This window comes from Emydura macquarii, unplaced genomic scaffold (genome assembly GCF_026122565.2).
Source record: "Emydura macquarii macquarii isolate MOO-44397 ecotype Brisbane River unplaced genomic scaffold, CSIRO-AGI_Emac_v2 contig_1263, whole genome shotgun sequence".
In the NCBI taxonomy this organism is placed as follows: Eukaryota; Metazoa; Chordata; order Testudines; family Chelidae; genus Emydura; species Emydura macquarii.
Genome location: NW_027131400.1, coordinates 6,817,909 through 6,839,039, shown reverse-complemented (window position 1 = coordinate 6,839,039; position 21,131 = coordinate 6,817,909). Strand labels below are relative to the sequence as shown.

The 21,131-nt window shown below is 43.9% G+C and overlaps 2 protein-coding genes and 1 long non-coding RNA gene across 3 annotated transcripts; 1 reads left to right on the top strand and 2 right to left on the bottom strand.

Moving 5' to 3' along the window:
- Positions 1–3,640: 3,640 nt before the first annotated feature.
- Positions 3,641–6,958, bottom strand: LOC137154648 (golgin subfamily A member 6-like protein 22). The gene has a single exon (XM_067550407.1). The coding sequence runs from the start codon at positions 6,956–6,958 to the stop codon at positions 3,761–3,763; it is 3,198 nt and encodes a 1,065-aa protein (XP_067406508.1). The 3' UTR covers positions 3,641–3,760.
- Positions 6,959–7,048: 90 nt separating this feature from the next.
- LOC137154597 (putative protein FAM10A4) lies at positions 7,049–7,831 on the bottom strand (the record flags this gene model as incomplete). The annotated part of the gene is made up of 1 exon (XM_067550321.1): positions 7,049–7,831. A coding segment is annotated over exon 1 (783 nt), but the record flags the coding sequence as incomplete, so codon positions are not given.
- Positions 7,832–12,697: 4,866 nt separating this feature from the next.
- LOC137154627 (uncharacterized) lies at positions 12,698–20,242 on the top strand. Its single transcript, XR_010920254.1, has 4 exons — positions 12,698–13,196; positions 13,835–13,954; positions 15,704–15,795; positions 18,928–20,242. It is a non-coding gene; the product is annotated as an uncharacterized lncRNA (long non-coding RNA).
- Positions 20,243–21,131: the final 889 nt, after the last annotated feature.

Sequence of the window (21,131 nt, the reverse complement as noted above, 5' to 3'; positions counted from 1 at the left end):
CTTCTCCTTCCTTGTAGAATTTCTGACTAGAGTTTTCTTCAGACCTCCTCAACAGACATAGAGAGGCTGTACACATCAAAGACAGATACTGGATACTAAATCAAAGTGATGTGCCAATAGAGTATTAAGGAAGGTTTGGGGCTTACTGACGATCAGACAACCTTCTGTAATGAGAGAGAGTCTGTGTCAATACAGTCTGATTAAAAAAAAGAAGGCCAGAGCTCCAGAATTTTGCTTATGATTATGTCAGAACTAACATTTTTTCCATTCTGTGGCCTTTCCTCAGGACCAGCTCTTTCTACAGGTCCTAAATAGCTATATTGACCAAATTCCCTCAAAAGGTGATCCCAACTTTGTACACTGAAAATTGAGTTAATAAAAGCCTGCATTTTTAATAAGAGCAAGCAATTTGTAACAACTCTATAAGGTCTAAAGCAATTTTATTTCTCTATATATTATGAAAACTCACTATGAGACATAGTGGTACTGCAGTGCCACCTACTGTCACAGTTTAAAAAGGGTAATTTCATATGCACAGCTCTACATTAGTCCATATTTAAAGATGGGCAAAAGTGCATTAATATATGCATTTGCCATGGTTGTGCACGCTGAAATACATAATTGTGCATTGTTATGACAGCTGAATGGGAAAATGGGTATCTGTCAGTTTGGAAATAAATGCACAGGTAAGTGAAAAGTTATCCCAACAACTCAGGAGTAAATAATGATGAAAACTTCTCTCTCATATGATACATAAGAAAAAAAAAATCAATCTCAGTTCTGACAAGGTCATTAGTCACTAGAAAGCATAGTATACCAGACCAAGTTTTTTAAAAAACCATCATAAATAATATCCTGTGCCTAACCTAAAACAAAATATTTAACAGGTTCTACTGGATACTAAACAGATCACAGGCCACAAATTGCTGGAGACACAGCTATTCACATGCCTCATGGATTGTCTACATGTGGATGATTCTGGATTAGTTATTCTCCTTTAAATTCACAAACTTCCACGTGTAAACAAGGCCCCACTATTACAGCCTTTGGTCCAGGAGAGTCAAACACCTGGAGTACTATCTGTACCTGTCCCTCAGAAGCACTAAATCATACCAATATCTCTTCTGTTAAATTATTCCTCTTTAGCCTTGATAAAGATCTCTCTTGCTTCATACAAGAGAGTTTTAATCATATGCTGGACAGAGCCACTCTCCCCCACCCCACCCCACCCTCAGAGTGGAAATCAGATTTAGCATCTACCATTATATTGGAAGGGCAAGTAAAAGTAAATCTGGACTTGTGCTTCCCCATCCTAGAACACGTGCAAAATATTTTCATACCAGAGAAGCCACTTTATGATAACATGTTAGGTCCTCATTACCCAATGGGGCTTCACTTGGTACCTCTTCCCCTTCTCACTCCTGTGCTTCCTCCTCAGTTTTCATTTTGCACAGATCAATAGTATTAAAATATTATAAAAAACAAATAAACCAAGTTTTAGCTGAATGCTATTAACCTGCTGCACTCCTACATAATGCCATGCCCTTTTTATTTTGCTGTTTTCTATTTTTTCCCCAAAATAATGACATACTAAAACTTAAAATGTTTTTCTTTTACATTTATCCATCCACTGTTTGCTTAGAATGAGTGACTCTAAAAAAAAACAAACAAACAAAAAACACACACCATGACAATTATAAATATTTATTAGAACTGACTGGAAAACAAGATTTCTCCCCCCACCCGGAAAATTTTAACTAAATGAAGTTACATAAATAGAGAAAGAAACCCCCCCCTCACAATTTTCAATGGAACACATGCCTTGGAGAGAGGAAGGGAGGATTTCAATTAAGCTTTGAAATTCTGTGGAAAGCAGACAATTTTTACAAAGGACCCTACACCTGGCAACTGTGGTTCATACTGACCCTGTGCCTTCTTCCTACAGTTTCTGGTCCCCCCCACCTCCTCTGGGTGTACCAGCTCAAACTCCTGCCTCACAGGCTGTAGCTGCAGACTACTAAACCCCATAACCTCAAACACACCTCCCTTCTCCCAGGGAGTGACTACAAACCCCTTCCCTGTAGCTGTGCTGTGTTCCTGGGTTTTATACAGGCCCTCCTGTTCCATCCAGCTGAGCCTAATTTAATCAATCCCTGCTCCCTAGCTCCTCTTCCAGGTGCAGCCTAGGGAGTTAATTGGCCTAGCTAGCCACTTTAACCCTTCCAGGGCTTGTGGGGGGTGGATGCCCATCACAAAGCTTTTGCCCCAGTACAGTCCAGCTTCTTCAGATAGTAATCAGATAGCTTCAGAAACTTTGGTCCAGCCTAAGAGCTACTAATTCTATTTTTCCTTCAAAGCCAGATAGCTTGGGATTAATTCCTCTGGCTACTCTTAATGAGCATCATCTAAAGGATTCTCTCTCCACAAGAAATTAGCAGTTGCAGCATTTTTGCCATGGATACCTTTTTTCCCTTCTAGATTCTAAACCTCTACTTTGTTTGCCTTGGGCTCCTTCATATATAATTCATCAGAATTTTCAGTGTTGCCAATTCTCACAATATTTGGTGTTTTTATTTAAAGCCCCAGCTCCTGGAGTCAAGTGACTACATGAGACAATCAACTTTTATTAAAAAAATAACAGTACCTTTCTAGCGCTTGGGGTTGCAGAGAAAAGCTTGAAACTATGAGTCAAGTGGACCCTAAAGGCTCAGCAATCAGAACACACATAAAATCATAATATTATTTTTAAAAAAACCTTGTGATTTTTAAGCCAATCTCATGATTTTTGAGGACAGACTCATGATTTTTGAGCTCTTGGAAATACTGGATTTTACAAACCAAAACTTAAGATTTGATATAAAAAAATTGTCTAAAGCAAGTCCCTGATGCGGCAAACTGCTCCGTGTGAGCACACTCATGTGCCTGTGAAGAGAGCAGCTGACATCAAAGGGGCTCTCCCTGCCCAGATCAGCTTGCAGAATCATGGCCCCTTCCATGAACTCAAGCAGCTTAGAGTTCATCTCAATCATGTGGCCCCCAACATATATCACAAGAAATGCACACTTTAGTTACGCTCCCACCCATAAATTCACTATTCTCTTGAAAGCTTCCCAGCAGGACGCTCTTCAGTCATAATTCCGTCCACCACCCGTTTATCTGGAGGCTCCTCAGCCAGCATGTCATGATCCACTCTCATTGCCTCTCAGATTCCTCCCACAGATTTTCTGTTGGCAGGATGTTCAATATCATCTTTCCCTCATCCCCTTTCACAGGAACAATAATCAGGAGAGGAAGATTCCAATCATTTTCCGTATCCCCCCGAACTGCTCTTTGAGAAAGTACCAGGGTTATCAAATTGACATTGGCAGAGAGAAAGAGATGCATGAAGTCCGTTTGCAGTTTATCTATTATTGTAGCAATATTTAGGCTGATGAAGGAAGTGCCATTGGGGTTCTCTAATCCACTCTTCAACCCAATGACTGAGTTCCTGAGACACTAATGTGATATGTATACTTGTGCAAGTGTCAAAACACTGCATGGGAAGTACTTTAATCCTTTTAAAAAACTTGTTTAAATGGAAAAATAAAAAATAATGGAAAAATTCTGTTCATATTTGTGTTTTAATTTTACTTTAATGAAATCAGCAGTTGTACATGTCCTCCAGATTTACACTCTGCAATGAACATGCATTGATTTCAGCGTTTGTTAATGGTTGCTGGGTTGCAGCACAAATTCAGACAACGGGTCAGAATTCTGAGATCTAGCCTGATTCAAAATAGTCCCAAATGGATTTTGCAAGAGGTCTTAATGAACTTGTTGCATGCTCTGGCTCTTTCTGAGCTCTGAGTTGTTCCTCCCTGGCTGTTTCCTGTTCCTCTGTCTTTTTCTCCTGATCTCTTTCCTGTTCTACAAAGACCTTTTCAGGAGCCTTCTCCCATTCCTCAAAGTCTTTTTTCTGAGCTCTTTCCAGATCTCCAGAAAACTTTTTATGAACTCTTTTGTGTTTTTCTGGAGCCTCTTTCTGACTTTTCTCCTGTTCTTCTGGAACCTTTTCCTGAGCTCTCTCATGTTCCTCCAGGGCTTTCTTCTGAGCTTTCTCTGGTTCACTCAGGGCCTCTTTCTGAACTCTCTCCAGATCCTCTAGGGACTTTTTCTGAGCTCTCTCCAGTTCCTCCACAGCTTGCTGAGCTTTTTCTTGTTCTTCCAGGGCTTTCTTCTGAGCTCTCTCCAGTTCCTCCACAGCTTGCTGAGCTTTTTCTTGTTCTTCCAGGGCTTTCTTCTGGGCTCTCTCCAGTTCCTCCAGAGTTTGCTGAGCTTTCTCTTGTTCCTCCAGGGCTTTCTTCTGGGCTCTCTCCAGTTCCTCCAGAGTTTGCTGAGCTTTCTCTTGTTCCTCCAGAGCTTTCTTCTGGGCTTTCTCTTGTTCCTCCAGAGCTTTCTTCTGGGCTTTCTCTTGTTCCTCCAGGGCTTTCTTCTGGGCTTTCTCTTGATCCTCCAGGGCTTTCTTCTGGGTTCTCTCCAGTTCCTCCAGGGCTTTCTTCTGGGCTCTCTCCAGTTCCTCCAGGGCTTTCTTCTGGGCTCTCTCCAGTTCCTCCAGGGCTTGCTGAGCTTTCTCTTGTTCCTCCAGGGCTTTCTTCTGAGCTTTCTCCAGTTCCGCCACACCTTTTTGAGCCCTCTTCTGTTCCTCTATAGTCTTAGTCTGAACTCTCTCTTGTTCATCTAGGACCTCTTTCTGAGCTCTTATTAGTTCTTTCATGGCTTTCTGGGCTCTCTCCTGTTCCTCTCTGGCCTTCTTCTGAGTTCTCTCTTTCTCCTCTAGGGTCTGCTGCTGAACTCTTGCCAGTTCTTCCACAGCTTTCTGGGCTTTTTCCTGTTCCTCTATGGCCTTCTTTTGTGTTTGCTTCTGCTCCTCCATGGCCTTTCTCTGTGCTCTTTCCAGTACCTCTAGGGCCTTCTGAGCTCTCCTCTGCTCCTCTAGGGCAGCCTTCTGCACTCTCTCTTGCTTCCTATGAGCTTTATCCAGCTCTTCCATGGCTTTCTGTTGTTCCACCAAGGCCTTCTGCTGTGCTCTTGCATGTTCCTCCAGGCCTTTTTTCTGAGCAATCTCCAGTTCTTCCAGGGCCATCTTCTGAGCTCTTGCCAGTTCCTCCAGGGCTTTCTCAGCCCTCTCCTTGTCCTCCTGGGATTTCTTCTGAGCTCTCTTCTGTTCTTCCCAGGCTGCCTTCTGAGCTCTCTCCTGTTCCTCTAAAACCTTCTTCTGAGCTCTTTCCAGTTCCTCTAGAGCCTTCATCTGAGTTCTTTCCTGTTCTTCCAGCATTTTCTTCTGGATCCTCTCCTGTTCCTCCAGCAACTTCTGAAGAGCTCTCTCCTCTTCCTCCAGCTCCATCTGCTGAGTTTTCAGCTGCTCCTCCAGTTCAGTCTGCAAAGCTATCAACTGTTCCTCCAGATCCATCTGCTGAACTGACTTTGGTTCTTGCAGCTCCTTCTGCTGAGCTCTCATTTTTTCCTCCATTGGCTCTCGTTGAATGTTGTCCTGTTCCTCCAGGACCCTCTGTTCAGCTCTCTCAGGTTCTTTCATGACCTTCTCCTGTTCCTCCAAGGATGCCTTCTCATCTCTCTCCAGTTCTTCCACGGCTTTCTGAGCTCTCTCTTGCTCCTCCAAGGTTTTCTTCATCCTCTCTATCATCTCCTTCAATTCATCTTCCTTGCATTTTTGCTCATACTTCCTCCATTGTTGGGTGATTTTCTGGGCCCTTGGCTGCACCTCATTCAGCATGGCATTGGTCTCCTCATCATAATCCAACTGACAGGCCAAGGCAAGGTCCTGGGAAGCCTCCTGCCAATAGCCCAGAAGCCGGAGCGCTTTCCCTCGCCACTTATAGGGCTGTGCGGAGTCAGGGTTGATTTTTATGGCTCTGTCACAGTCTCTAATGGCAGCATTTGGCTTCTGCAATTGCACATAGACACTGGCTCGGTTGGCATATAAGATTGTAAGCCGTGGGTTCAGTTTGATGGCATCAGTGAACAGGTCAACAGCTCTCTGAAGTTCACCTTTACCTACTGCATCAAAGGCCTCCCTCTTCTTTTCAATGGCCTGTTTCATCATTTCATCTGTTACCTTCAAATTCTCATCTCCCATCTCTTGGGACTCATCCTCATCAGGTTCAATCACCCCTTCGTTATCAATCTCCCACTCATTTTGCTCACTGTAGGGCTCCTCACTAGACTCGTCCTCACTCTCAGCTCTCTCCCGGCCCTTCAGCTGAAATTTCTCCTGTTCCCCATGGGCCACTGGCAGAGCTCCTTCTCGTTCTGTACAGTATTTAAGACTTGCACTCCCTTGTTCCCAGGAGGCCCAAAGCTGAACTCTTTCGTGTTTCTGTGGATCCTGAGGCTTGAATCCTTCCTCTTCTTGGGTGGCCTTATGCTCACATCTTTTCTGTTCCTCAGGGGTCTGAAGTTGAGCTCCCTCCTGCTCCTCCATGGCTTTCTTCATTCTCTCCAATGACTCCTTAAATCGCTTTTCCTCCTGCTTTTGTTCATACTTCCTCCAGTGTTGGGTGATTTTCTGGGCCCTTGGCTGCACCTCATTCAGCATGGCATTAGTCTCCTCATCATAACCCAATTGACAGGCCACGGCGAGGTCCTGGGCAGCCTCCTGCCAATGGCCCAGGAGCCGGAGAGCTTTCCCACGCCACTTATAGGGCTGTGAAGAGTCAGGGTTGATTTTTATGGCTCTGTCACAGTCTCTAATGGCAGCGTTTGGCTTCTGCAATTGCACATAAACACTGGCTCGGTTGGCATACAATACTGTAAGTCGTGGGTTCAGCTTGATGGCATCAGTGAACAAGTCAACAGCTCTCTGAAGTTCACCTTCACCTACTGCATCAAAGGCCTCCCTCTTCTTTTCAATGGCCTGCTTCATCATTTCATCTGTTACCTTCAAATTCTCATCTCCCATCTCTTGGGGATCTTCTTCATCAGGTTCAATCACCCCTTCATCATCAATCTCTAACTCACTCTCGGGCTCCTCACTGGACTCCTCCTCCCTCTGAGCTTTTTCCTGATCCCCCAAGGCTGTCATATTAGTGTTTTCTTCTTTTGCCAGAGCCTTTTTTATTCTCTCCAGGGTCTCCATGTGCTTACATTTTTGCTCATTCTTTGTTTTGTGTTCAGAGTTCTTCTGGGTTTTCAGCTGCACTTCCTTTAGCATATAATTGGCATCTTCATCATAACCCAGTTTGCAAGCCAAGGCAAAGTCACAGGCTGCTTCTTCCAAGAGCCCCAGGAGCTGGCGTGCTTGTCCTCTCAACTTGTAAGGCTGTACTGAGCTGGGGTTGAGCTCTATGGCTCTGTCACAATCACTGATGGCAGCATTTGGTTTCTGTAGCTGCACAAAGACATTGGCTCTGTTAGTATACGAGTTGGCAAGATGTGGATTCAGCTTGATGGCATCAGAGAACAAGTCAATTGCTTTCTGAAGTTCACCTTTAGACAGAACATCCAAGGCCTCCCTATTCTTTTCATTGGCCTGCTCTGACATCTCATCTGTTACCTGCAAGTTTTGGTCTATCTCTCGAGGATCATCCTGGTCTGGTTCAATCACCTCCTTTGCATCAGTTTCCAAATCACTCTCCTCATTCCCAGCCACTTCCAGGAATTTATCTGCCTCTCTGACCATCTCCCATGCAGCTGTATCGCTTGTAGTGGGAGACATGGAATTTTCCATGCGCTCTACTGATTCCCGAAGGAAGCGGCGATCTTCGGAATTTATAAAACCCTGATCCAATGTTGCCAAGTCTTGCATCTCACTGTGAACTTTCCTAGGATGCATGGTGCCTGCTCCCAGAGAGCGCATGGAAGTCTGCAGGATACAGTTTGGCCTCAATGGAAGAAGAAAGAAGGAAAAGAAAGAAAATGATTCACTCCAGACAAGGATTTAGTTAATAAGTTAACGTGAGGCCTCATGACAAACTTCTCTGTTCTTTCTTTTCCCATTGTCCTGTTGCTGAATCCTCTTTCAAGGCCAAGGGTAAGAGGAAGTCAAGGTCCTGTTGACTTCATAAACTACGGTAGTTTTTGTGATGTCATAAATCATGTCATCATCAGAATTCTGAGATGGGTTCTTAAAATCATGTGCTGCCAATGTTTCAACAAGGAGCTCCCACAAACATTTTCCTCCTCAGATTATAATACATTTTGTCTACCAGGGGTGGCTGTATTGCAGACAGAAGGGGGTACAGAGCTGTGGAATTTATTCATTTGTTTTCTCATTTAAACAAAAATATTTTTTTCACAGCCATAGGCAAAATCTTCTATTAAGCTGTGCTTTGCTGACATGTTAATATTTAGGATGACCATATGTCCCATTTTGCCCCATTACGTCCTCTTTTTCAGCCCTGTCCCGGACATCCTGCCTTTTTTGGCAAAAATGGGCAATTATCCTGTTTGCTCTTGCCAGCTGATCATCAGTCGGCATGCACAAAACGGAATAAATGCCCACTTGAGCCAAAAAGTGGGTTGCGCCTCCTTGGGGGAGCATGGCAGAACTTTTTTTGGGAGAGGGGGGGAGAGTGAGTGGCGACACGAAGCACTGGGTGGTAGGACTTGGGCAGTCAGCCCAAGCCCCAACCCCAGTCCTGTGTGGTGCAGGGCTAAGGCGGTCAGCACCACTCCCAGGCGGTGCAGGGCTCTGGTAAACAGTGATACCAGGTGGCTTGGGGCAGCCCCACATGGTGTCCCATTTTTACTTTGGTAAATATAGTCACCCTATTTATATTCCATTAGTGAAAAATATACTAACTATATTGACACTATAGCATAGTATGGGGCTATGTAGAGGTCGTCTGGGGGGGGTACATCAATTCATCTAGATTTGCCTAGTTTTACAACAGGCTACATAAAAAGCTCTAGCAAAGTCGGTATAAAATAAAATTTCATATACACAATGACTTGTTTATACTGCTCTATATACTGTATACTGAAACCTAAGTACACTATTTATATTCCAATTGATTTATTTTATAATTATATGGAAAAAATGAGAAAGTAAGCAATTTCTCAGTAATAGTGAGCTATGACACTTTTGTATTTTTATGTCTGATTTTGTAAGCAAGTATTTTTAAGTGAGGTGAAATTTGGGGGTACGCAAGACAAATCAGACTCCTGGGTACAGGAGGTCTGGAAAGGGTACAGCAGTCTGGAAAGGTTGAGAGCCACTGCTGTAGCACATTGTTCAACTTGAGTACTTTGAAACAGGGAGTGGGAATGCAACTCTCAGGGTAAATGCGAGGGGTAGCCTCTGGGACATTTTCCAAACACTTGGGAGAACTGGCCTATGCCAAAGGTTTAAAAATTGCTCTTCAGAAGCATTTTTATGAGCCCCCCATATTTCAAGAGAGAGGATTTAGCTGCATCCTGACAAGCCAAGAAACTCCACCAGAGGCACAGAAAACACCCCAATTTCCCTTCAAAGAGCTCCTAAGGTGACTTCTGCACATCACTGCCATGTAAGCATCTTTACGTAACTTTTTTCCATCAATTCTGGGTTGATGAGTCAGCCTCCATGGATATCTATCGCCTGTGATTCTGGCAAGCCAGGTGCCAGCTTATGCCAAAGTTCCCATGCCTCACTTGGATACTGACAAATACATTGCTGGAATTAGTCTGGCTCAGCTGTGTATTAGTATTGTTAAAATAGGTATTAGCATTATAAAAATGTGCTTAGTGTGTAGACTTTACTGAATGCTTTTAAGTTGCTGCATGCAACAATTTCACTTATAACACCTGTATTCCATACTGTAAGGTAATATTTGAGCATTTGCACTGTGATTCTCTGTAACTATGTAAATCACCAGACAGGAAAGAGACATGAATTACTGTGAAATGCTGGCTTTCAACAGAAGATGTTAGGTACTGCCCAACAGAGAAAGCCCATTGACACCAGATGAACTACTGAGGATTTGAGGATAAAATACTTGGTTGATAGTTGTTCCCTTCTCCCCACCTCTCCCCAGTGAAGAGGAGACATGCTAGTGAATTCTTCCCATCAGTTGAACTGGCAGCTGATACAAAGGGGGAATGAGATAAAACCGCCTAACAAGAAGAAATTGTCTCCTTGTGCTGCTTGGACTCTCAAGGGCAAGGTTTTCTAGGCATAAGCAAGCGTATTTAGCTTGGGTTAGCATTAAGGGACATATAGGGCTTGCTTATTATAGAAGCTTATTATAAACCTTTTGAAACTTAAGACGGTATGTGCATGTATGTTAACCTGCTTTAACCTTGAAAATAACTCTCATATTTCCTTTTCCTCGTTAATAAATCTTTAGGTAGTTTATTATCGGATTGGCTACATGTGTTGCAATTGGTGCCATGGACTTGGGGTAAGTGACTGGTCCTTTGGAACTGGGAGTAGCCTGAATATTGTTGTGATTTTTAGTGTAAGGGACCATCTGTCACAAAGGCAAGCTTGCCTGGGTGACAATATACATTGCAGTACTCAAGGGGACTGTCTGTGACTCCATGGTTAGGCTGTTATAGTGCCTGAAGTGTTTACACTTGTTAGGTGAAGTTTAAGTACAGCTCTCACAGACAATTTAGGGTTTATGCCCCTGCTTTTAACGATCTGCCCTGAGGTTGGTACTGACACTCTTAAGCCACAGCTTGACACCGCCTTCAGAAAGTTGGTCCTCCATAGTACAATTCTTTAGATATCAGACTTTCCTAGGTATTCACTTTGTGTCATTTCTTGAACTCAGTTCTGCTCTTGAAATTCCAACAATTTGGATGGGCATGGTGCCTTGCTAGAGCAAGGAAAGTTCTCAGCTGTAACATGGTTTCTCCAAGTCCCTCTATGCCCCATGGCCAGGACAAGATGAAATCCTGTCACTTCTTCCTCCACATTTAAAAAAAATCAGTCCTTTCCTGTCTATCTCAATGGTTTAATCTTTTGTCTGTGTTCTAAGCATCCTACTTCTCAACTACTACCTCCTTTTCTCCCCTCTAACTTTCTGGATATCCATCTTACCTCCTCACCCCAAAGACTTTCAATAATGAGGTTGCCAAAATCATCCTCACCCATTATTTACCTTTGAAACTTACTGGCTGTCCACTGCACTATCTGGGTGAGGTAATATCCTTTATTGGACCAGCTTCTGTTGGTGAGCAAGAGTAGCTTTTGAGCTACACTAAGTTCTTCTTTCCCAGACCTGAAGATAAGCTCTATGTAGCTTGAAAGCTTCTCTCTCTCATCAACTGAAGCTGGTCCAATAAAAGATGTTATCTCACCCGCCTTGCCTTTCTAATATCTCTCTAATATCTTGGGACTGACACTGCTACAAAAACACTGCACTCTGCATTATGTATCAAGTTCATACTTCTCGGTCTTGCATTTATAGCACTACATCCAATCCACATATCTCCACCGTGTACCTCAGACCTTGTCTTTTTTCCAGGTTTCCCCCAATCCTCCCTGCAGCCAATGATGCTCACTGTCTCTTATGCCTTCTTCCATGCTGGCCTCTGTGCATAGAGCATCCTCTCAAAATGGGCGTAGCAAGCCACCATCCTTTCTTCACTTTAAATTGTTTCTTAGAATTCACCTCTGCTGAATCACCTACACAAAGGGAGACAATACACTTCAGACAAAGCCAACCAAAAAAAGAAGTGCTCAGTATAGCCAGGAATCAAGAATTAGCACAGGAACAATAGAAAATTTACTTTTCTAAACTATCATAGCTGTAGACCCTTAATAAAATCAATTAACCTAAATATGCTATGCTAAACATGCTAATTCTGTACAGCTCTGGTACTAAGGAAAAAATGTTTAGTGATTCCAACCTTCACATCTTACTAATCCATCTATTTTTTTTAAATTCAAAAAGGGGAACGAATGAATACAAGAGAAGAAAAATTAAAACAAATTAAAATGAGACTATTACTATAGTAAGTCTAATGGTGCCACCTAGTGGAAAAAGGTGATTACTCTAAATTACCAAACATTTATATTATCTATGTGTACAACATAATATCTAAATATATTTTTCCTATAAACGGCTGCATGAAAAATGCTGAAGAAAACAACTCTGAAAAAAGAAAAATTAATTTTATGTTACAACTGAATATTTTTAAAGCAATAATAAATTAAATAGATCTTCAATGGGCACCCTGAAATATCTGAATAGTTTGGGAAGAGTTTATCATCTCTTTCGGGATTCCCCATGATACATAGAAAGAATATCTCTGAAAATGGAAGCATGTTGCTAAACAGTAGAACTTTTAAAATGTGTCCACTGTAACTAAATTATGATTTGCTACATTTCATAACCAGTCATCCAATGTCTTGTATAACGACAGGAACCTATCCGATCTTTGGTAAAAAACAAGGTTACTTACCAGTAACTGATGTTCTTCGAGATGTGTTGCTCATGTCCATTCCACTATAGGTGTGTGCATACCTCCGTGCACTGTTACCGGGAACTTTTTTCCCCTTAGCAGATCCCGTAGGGCTGGCTCCGGTGCCACCTGGACCCCCGCACACATGCCGCGGTATATGAGGCACTGCCAGCCCTAAGCCCCCTCAGTCCCTTCTTTCTGCCAACTACGGCAGCGGGGATGGGGGGTGGGTGGGTTGTGGAATGGACATGAGCAACACATCTCGAAGAACATCAGTTACTGGTAAGTAACCTTTTTTCTTCTTCAAGTGCTTGCTCATATCCATTCCACTATAGGTGACTAACAAGCAATAACTTTGGAGATGGGTCGGAGTTACTGGTGAGATGCCCTCAGCACTGCTCTGCCAAATCCTGCATCCTCTCTCGCCTGCTGTACGATGGCGTAGTGGGACATGAAGGTATGCACCAACAAGCAGGTGATGAGTAACAAGTGATGAGTATAATGTCCGCTCTGTCCCTCTTTATTTTCAGCAGGACCCTGAGCAGAAGCGGAATGGGCAGAAATGCTTACATGAAGTTCCCCGTCTAGTCCATGAGGAACGCGTTGGAAATTGACCCGGTCTCACGATCCCGGAGTGAGCAGAATTTCGGACACTTCTTGTTCCAGGCCGACAGGAATAGGTCCACTTGGGGAATGCCCCAATTCCAGAAGATCATAGCTGCCACCTCTGGGTGTAGCGACCAGTCGTGGCGGGGTAGAAACAACCTGCTGAGGCAATCCGCCTTGTCATTCCTCACTCCTGGAAGGTGAGAGGCCGTCAGGTGGAAATTATGCCTCACGGCAAGGTCCCACAGATGGATAGCTTCCTCGCAGAAGGAACACCTGGCTGCGGTGTTGTCTATCAGCACCTGCACCACCCTGCCTGTCAGGAATCGGAGGAACACCTTGCACGCTAGGCGAATGGCCCTCAGCTCCTTCACGTTGATGTGCAGGCACCTCTCCTCCCTTGACCAGAGCCCCTGAGTGCCTAGGTTGGCACTGATGTGGGCTCCCCAACCTATGTCCAAAGTGTCAGAAATGAGGGTGACCGATGGGACCAGTTCCTTGAATGGAACGCCCTTCATCACTGCCTGGGGAGTCCACCACCAGTTTAGGGAGGCTAATAGGGGCAGTGGAACTGTGACCATCCAGTCCAGTGGGTGTCTGTTCGGAGCATATACCGAGGCTAACCATGCCTGAAGCGATCTGAGCCTCAGGCGAACTAGTCTCACTACATACATGCAGGCCGCCATGTGGCCTAACAGCTGTAGGCGATGCCTGGCTGTTGACATCGGTGCAGCTGGGAGATGATAGAGACCATCGCCTCGAAACGTGGCTGAGGTAGGAAGGCTCTGGCCTGGGAAGCATCCAGGGTGGCCCCAATGAATTCTATGTGTTGCACTAGGGTTCATGTGGACTTCTGTTCGTTTATGAGTAGCCCCAGCCTGCAGCACAGGAAGCAAGTGAGGGTCACGCTGTCCTGCACTTGGGACCTGGACCTGCCTCTGATCAGCCAATCGTCTAGGTAAGGAAAAATTTGCACCCCTTTTCATCTCAGGTGGGCAGCCACTACCGCCACGCACTTCGTAAACACCCTGGGAGCCGAAGACAGGCCAAAGGGCAGGGCTGGAAACTGGTAGTGGGAGCCAGCCACCATGAAGCAAAGAAAGCGTCTGTGGCTGAGGAGGATAGACACATGAAAGTATGCGGTCTTGAGATCGAGGGAGGCATACCAGTCTCCTGGATCCAGGGAAGGGATTATGGAAGCTAGGGAGACCATGCAAAATCTGAGCCATTTAATGTATTTATTTAGACGATGCAGGTCTAATATGGGTCTCAGACCTCCCTTCGCCTTGGGGATGAGGAAGTACCTCAAATAGAACCCTTTCCCCCTTCTGCCTTGAGGGACCATTTCCACCACTTCCAGACTGAGGAGGGTGTCCACCTCCTGTAAGAGGAGCTGCCTGTGAGAGGGGTCCCTGAAGAGGGACAGAGGGGAAGGGTTGTTTGGGGGGAGAGGGGTAGATGTAAACTCCAGGGCATAGCCCCGAGACTATCCCAAGGACCCAACAGTCCAAAGTGATTTTTGCCCATTCGGGGTAGAAATGCCTTAGCCTGTTTAGGAAGGGGCGGGACGATCCAGGAGAGCAGTCGGGGCACCATCCTTGGGTGCACCATCAAAATTGTCTCCTTTGATCTGGATCTCCTCCACCATTCAGGGGACCAAAGTGGGTTTTCCCCGTGACACTGGCCCCTTCTCCCTTCATGGGGAAGGGGTGGGGGGGGGGGGGCGTAGGTGGTGTAGGCAAGGCCAACACGGCTCTTGCTGCTTGAAAAGCCTCTGTGTTGACGGCGTCGGCAGGGACACTCTCCCACTCCCAGGAGTTGGAGAAGACTCCCTGACTGGAGACACAGGCACCAGAGAAAGAGTCTCGACAGGCCGAGTTCAGTGCATCTCTGTACTTGACCCTGCCCGTACCGACGGTGTAGGGGAGTGTTCGCGCTCCGAGCGCTCCTGCTTCTTCGGTACCGATGATGTTGCACAGTGCCAAGACGAGGGCGACACCAACGGTGCGCTCTGTACCAAAGCCACACTTGGTAGCGAGGCGGAGCGGGTTGGCTCGGATGCCAGGCGGAGCACTGCCTCTATCAACAGGGCTTTTAACTGGATTTCTCAGTCCTTTTGAGTCCTCAGTTTGAAAGCCCTGCAGATTTTGCACTTGTCCTTTCTGTGGACTACCCCCAGGCACTTAAGGCAGCAATTGTGGGGGTCACTGAGCAGGAAGACCTTCCTGCAGGAGGCACATGGCTTGAAGCCTGGCTACCGGGGCTTGGCCCGGCCGCGCGAAGTCCCAGCAGGGACTGCTTTATTTCTGACTACACTTAATAACACTTAACAACTACTTAACTAACTAAAACTAACTCAGAATTCAAAACAAGTCCAAACAAGGGGAAGAGTACTTGCTGTTAGCAAGGCTAGTTCCAGCAACAGTCACGGGCGGAAAGAAGGAACTGAGGGGGCATAGGGCCGGCAGCGCCTCATATACCACGGCATGTATGCAGGGCTCAAGGGGGCGCCGGAGCCGGCCCTATGGGGAAAAAAGTTCCGGGTAACCGTGCATCGAGGTGTGCACACACCTATAGTGGAATGGACATGAGCAAGCACTCGAAGAAGAACAGATTTTTTGTTTTCCTTAATCAAAGATGGCAAAAATTGTCTAGGCAAATAGACTGAAAGTCTATCAGTCAAGCTATTATATGGTTCTTCACCCAGGTGCTGATTTTGATGTGGCCTTAAGAAAGCTGGGGAGATGAAGCATTTTATAAAACACACATTTTGCTCTTTGTGTATGAAAAACAAAACAGGTGAGATTCTCCCCTATACTATGGCCCCTTTGCACTGCTCTGGTCACGCAAGCTTTACTGATTGTCCTAAGAGACTATGTCAGCCCCTAAAATACGGGTGCGGCATAAAGGTCCTGTAGCAAGTAGGATATAATCTGTGTAGGGCATTAGCCTGGCAAACTTGAATAGAACAAGTGGTCAGAACTCTGTTTTGTATTTCATCCAAAAGTTAGTACTTCCATCTGTATTATTCCTTCTCTAATACTGTGCTGGGCAGTGGTTCAGTAAAGACCCAGATAAAAGAATACCATCTACTGAGTCACAAACACCAGTTCCTCCAATGCCCTTCCTAGAGGTCTTCTGTCCTTCTATTGACTCAGCCTGACCCTGTTTAGTTTATAAGAGCTGACAAGATCATAGCCTGACCATTTTTCCCAGCGTTTGCATGCAGATGCTGAAAAGGACCACAGAGAGAATTGAACAAAGTTACTATTATCTAGTGTCAGAAAGGAGAAGAGATTCAAAAGGAGGAACACTGGTTTTGTGGCTAACTGTTGTCCAGGATTATTTTTAATCTTTGTTGACCCTCCTAAGTAGCATATAAATCACTAAATATGTAAATAAAATTAAATTTAATATAGAAAATGTCAACTCCCAAACCATTAACTTATAGGTGACTGAAAATAAGAGTATATACTGTATTGGAGGCACAATATTAGCCTTCAGCAGTACTATCATCATGCTGAAATAAAACAATGCAAGTATTTTATCAGGGAAAACATTAACAAAATAATTTCTCTTTAATCAACTCTCCTACATAAATGTGTTCCTCTGTCTGACTGAGATACATTTGCTTCTCAGCTAACATCTTTATCTTCTATTTGCCCTTTTGAAATTTTATTCTGGATTCTTTGCACCCTTTGGGTTCAGTTGTCATTTTATTATACAACCCTTGTTTCTGTCAAAGTCATATTTTAATGCCCACGGAGAAGCAAATATTCAAAATGACTTTGTTCCTCAATTCTTCTGAATGAAATTGAATAAAATTTTGGATTAAAAGGTCAGCTTTAAAAATGCACACAATAAATTCACTGATAAAAATCTATTGTAATAGCATCTTGCACCTTCTACACCGCCACACATTATTCATGTCATCCTCACTGAATTTTAAGCAGTGCAAATAAAAAGATGGGGCTTGTTGACTGTTTGAAACTAGCAAAATTTCTTTTGTGTCCACAGTGCTGAAGGCTGATATAGTGGCACTTCTTAAATTAACGAAGCTGGTGCAGGGAAATAGAGCACAGACACTTAATCACTACCTTCAAAACAAAGACTCTTAGCTATCATTTTCCCTAACATTAACCCCTGGTATGCCCTTCCTTCATATGCACACTTCCACAGCCATTGTGGAGGGGGAAATCATCATTTTCCGCATCATAAATCATGTAGAAATGCTCAGCAAATAAACAAAGGCTTGCAGTCACATTCCTATCTCTTAGTGGAATGAAAAGCTAAAAATAATTTTTAAAACCTCAGAAGCAAACAGATATATCAAAGGTTTCTGATGACAAAATTAATCACAAATATTTATGATATTATAAAATTAAGAAATATAGGCCCTAGCTATCTTAGGATCTTCTATAGCAATCATCACCATCGGATCTAAGCACTAAGGTCCAATCCTCAATGGGAGTCAGGCACCTAGCTGTTCTGTGCAGGCAGGTTCCCCAGCTCCCTTACTCCCAGCTCCATGTTATATTCTCTATTCCCCTTGCTCTTCTTACTCTTCTCATTGTCCCCTTGTTGACATTCACCTGTTCTGTTTACTCCAAAGGCGTGATTCTTCACTGCCTAGCTCCTAGGTAGTCATCCAGACCTGTGTAAAGGACAATGCGGGTGCAAAATGCTACCAAATCACAGTTCTCTATTCCCTTAATATTTGAATACTATGTGCATAAAAAGATATATTAAAATGGGAAAATGTGCAGAGAATGGCAACAAAAATGATTAGGGGTATGGAACAGATTCCATATGAGGAGAGACTAAAAAGACTGGGATCATTCATCTTAGAAAAGAGATGATTAAGTGGGGAGGGAGGGGAGGCAAATGACAGAGATCATAAAATCATGAATGGTGTGAAGAAAGTGAATAGGGAAGTGTTATTTACCCCCTTCACATAACACAAGAACTAGGGGCCACCCAATGAAATTAATAGGCAGCAGGTTTAAAACAAACAAAAGGAAGTACTTTGTCACACAATGGACAGTCAACCTGTGAAACTTGTTGCCAGGTGATGTTGTGAAGGCCAAAGGATAACTGGATTCCAAAAAGAATTAGATTGGTCCTTCCATAGGTATTGGTCAAGATGGTCAGGGATATAACCCCATGTTCTGGATGTTCCTAAAACTCCAACTGCCAGAAGCTGGGATTGGATGACAGGAGATGGATCAGTGGAAATTGCCCTGTTCTGTTCATTCCCTCTGAAGCATCTGTCAGACACCAGAGACCACTGTCAGAGACAGGATACTGGGATAGATGGACCATTGGTCTGACCCAGTATGGCCATTCTTATGTTCTTACATTGATGGTAACAGGACTACACAAAGTGCCAGGCATGGAGAATCTACTGTCCATATTTTCCTGTCCTCCATATTGTCTTTCTGCTCCCATCAGTCACCATATTCTGTTCTTTCACATAGCTTCCTTTACTATTTTCTCTTTTGCTTTGTCTTTTGGTCACCCATCTTTCTCAGATCTGCCTCCAAGCAAGCCATCTTCTCCCATCACTGTCAGTTCCATTTAACTGATTCTTTCTCACACCCCCCATCCCCCCGTTCCCCCAGCCAATTGAGTATCTGCCTCAGTTAACTGACCATCTACCTTAAGTACCCCAACTGATTACCTGCCTCTCCTAAGCCTATCCGCACCCAGTCATGCAACTTACTCGTCCTCTGCCTCCCCATTCCTCCTTCAATCAGCTGACCCTGTCCCTTTCCTTCTCAGGCTGCCTAATCAACAGAACCTGTCGCTCTCTCTGTAAGATGAGTCTGGACCTTCCCACATACACATCAGTCAATTTAGACTGTGCCTTTGCCCCCCCCACAACAAATTCATACTTTGTCTTCTACAATTTAACTGATGGCTTTTTTCCAGGCTAGGTGATTCTCAGCAGCATCCTGTGGTCACTGTGAATACTTCCAATGGGGAGGAGAGCTACCCCGCAGCAGGGAGTTTCTCCTCCCTCCCAGCCCCTGGGATGCAGCAGGCAGCCTTGACCAGCTGCAGCTGGGGAGACAGAGGATGCTCAAATCTATCCTGACTTACACTAGAGTTGTCTGCTAAGTATCCATGGGACAGCAAGGAAAGTGGTGAGGAGGGGATGGGAAGATGCCCTCTAGTGCCTCCTTCTTGATATGGGCCCAGTGTCTCCTCAGTGACAGCCTGAACTAACTGAACACAAAATATCCACCTGTCCCTGTAGACAGGAGAGACCTTAGAGATTTAAAGGTGCAATCCATGAAAAACAAAAGCATTAACAGTTACACCACAAAATATCACATGGATCAACACTGATAATCTGATATCTGTCCGGTAGCCTGTTAAAGTGCGTTTCGTGGTATAGCCTAAATGACTAGCTTGCTTGCTTGCATATATATATATCTTTCCTTATAGATTTAAGTATCGTTGTTTTATTATACTAGAGTCATAGATTCATATTAACGTATTATAGCTATAATGCAAGGTACCTTACAGGCCACATCCTGTATGAAAGCTAAGGCAGGTAGCATACATATGTTTGGGACCTTTGGCCCAAATAAGTAATGATGAGTTAAAGGATAAGACATATATGGGTATAACCTTTACCCTAGGTAAGTCAGGAGGTATCAAGACAGGGGGCATCAAGACAGGGGAGCTGCCTCAGTTTATGCCCCAAGTAAACTTCACAGGTATGCCATAAAATCCACAGAAAGGGCCAGAAATAACAAAGGTGAGATGAGTGAACCATCTGGAAAGGATATGGATATGTCATTAATATGCACGAACCTGCCAGCCTATAGAATAAGTGTACCCTAATAATTTGGGGGTGAAGAAACTATGTTTGGACTTTGAAGGAGGACCCTTATTGTTCAGAGTATAAAAAGGGGCAAACCATGTTACTTGGGGGTGAGCACTAGCTACTCCTTCTTTAAGAGTCTTTTAGTTAGTGTTTGTTAGAATCTCTTGTTCTTAGTTTATACTTAGTATTATTTGTAGTCTTAGCCTTATGGCTCTTAGCTCTCGAGCACTGCCTAGCTCTCCACCACTCCACTCAAGAGTTGAGGAACCGGATCACTCTCTCAACCAGGTCATCAGGGAAGGGTGTGAGTATATTAATCCAAAGCATACCATATAAATCTATATATCATGTGTCTTTAGAATAAGACTGTAATCCTACCCGTCATCCATTTAATTATTCATTTTCTTTTAATCAGTCATTTGTCTATCATTTTATGTTATCTTAATAAAAGCTTATAAAATTATACAGATTCGGTTATCAGTGCAAGCATTCCTGTCGTGCACCCTGGGGGGTCCCTTTAAAAACTCTTCTGGAGCTTGATTCTGGGACTAGAACTTCATTAGCTTCTGATCAGATCAACTGGCGAGCCTATAACCCCATTCAAATTACTAAACACCCAGAAATCAGGAGACAGTAGTCTTTAGTCTAAATCTAGTGGATAAGTGCCCACATCTAAAAAACCATCTCAGCTGGCACTGTTATCCTTGCTAGAAGTCTCAGTATAGAGCACTGAGCCTGGATGTCAGTGAAAACTGACTACCCTTTGATCCCAATCAGGGATGAGGCAAATTAGTAGAGCAGCAATGGGAAGTTTGTGCTGCTGCTCACACTTTGTCGTACAATTTGACAGCTTCACTTGTCAGTTCTGACAATCTGCCTCTTTCAACTGTATTCACCTACTCCTGCTGTCTCAAAAAAAAAGCCTCAACCCTTTTTTAAAGGATACTGCTAAGTATTATAGTAGTTGTATTCATAGTTTTAGCACCCTACAGTTTATAATGGCTTTGAAAGACCTATTCTAGCCCCATCAAATCTCGGTATGCAGTCAAATATATCAATCAGGGTGTTGAGGTATTGATACAACTTACTTTTACATGCAGTCTCTTGGCTCTTTAAAAGCATTGCTTGGGTATATAAGATGGCAGACCCAGACTGTTCTATTTATTATTAATAATAAAGTTTATTGCTGTAGTACTTAGGAACTGACCAAGAATGGGGCCCTATTGTGCTAGGTACAGAATAGCAGACAATCCCTGCCACAAAGAGCTTACTATCTAAACAGACAAGACAGATAATGGAT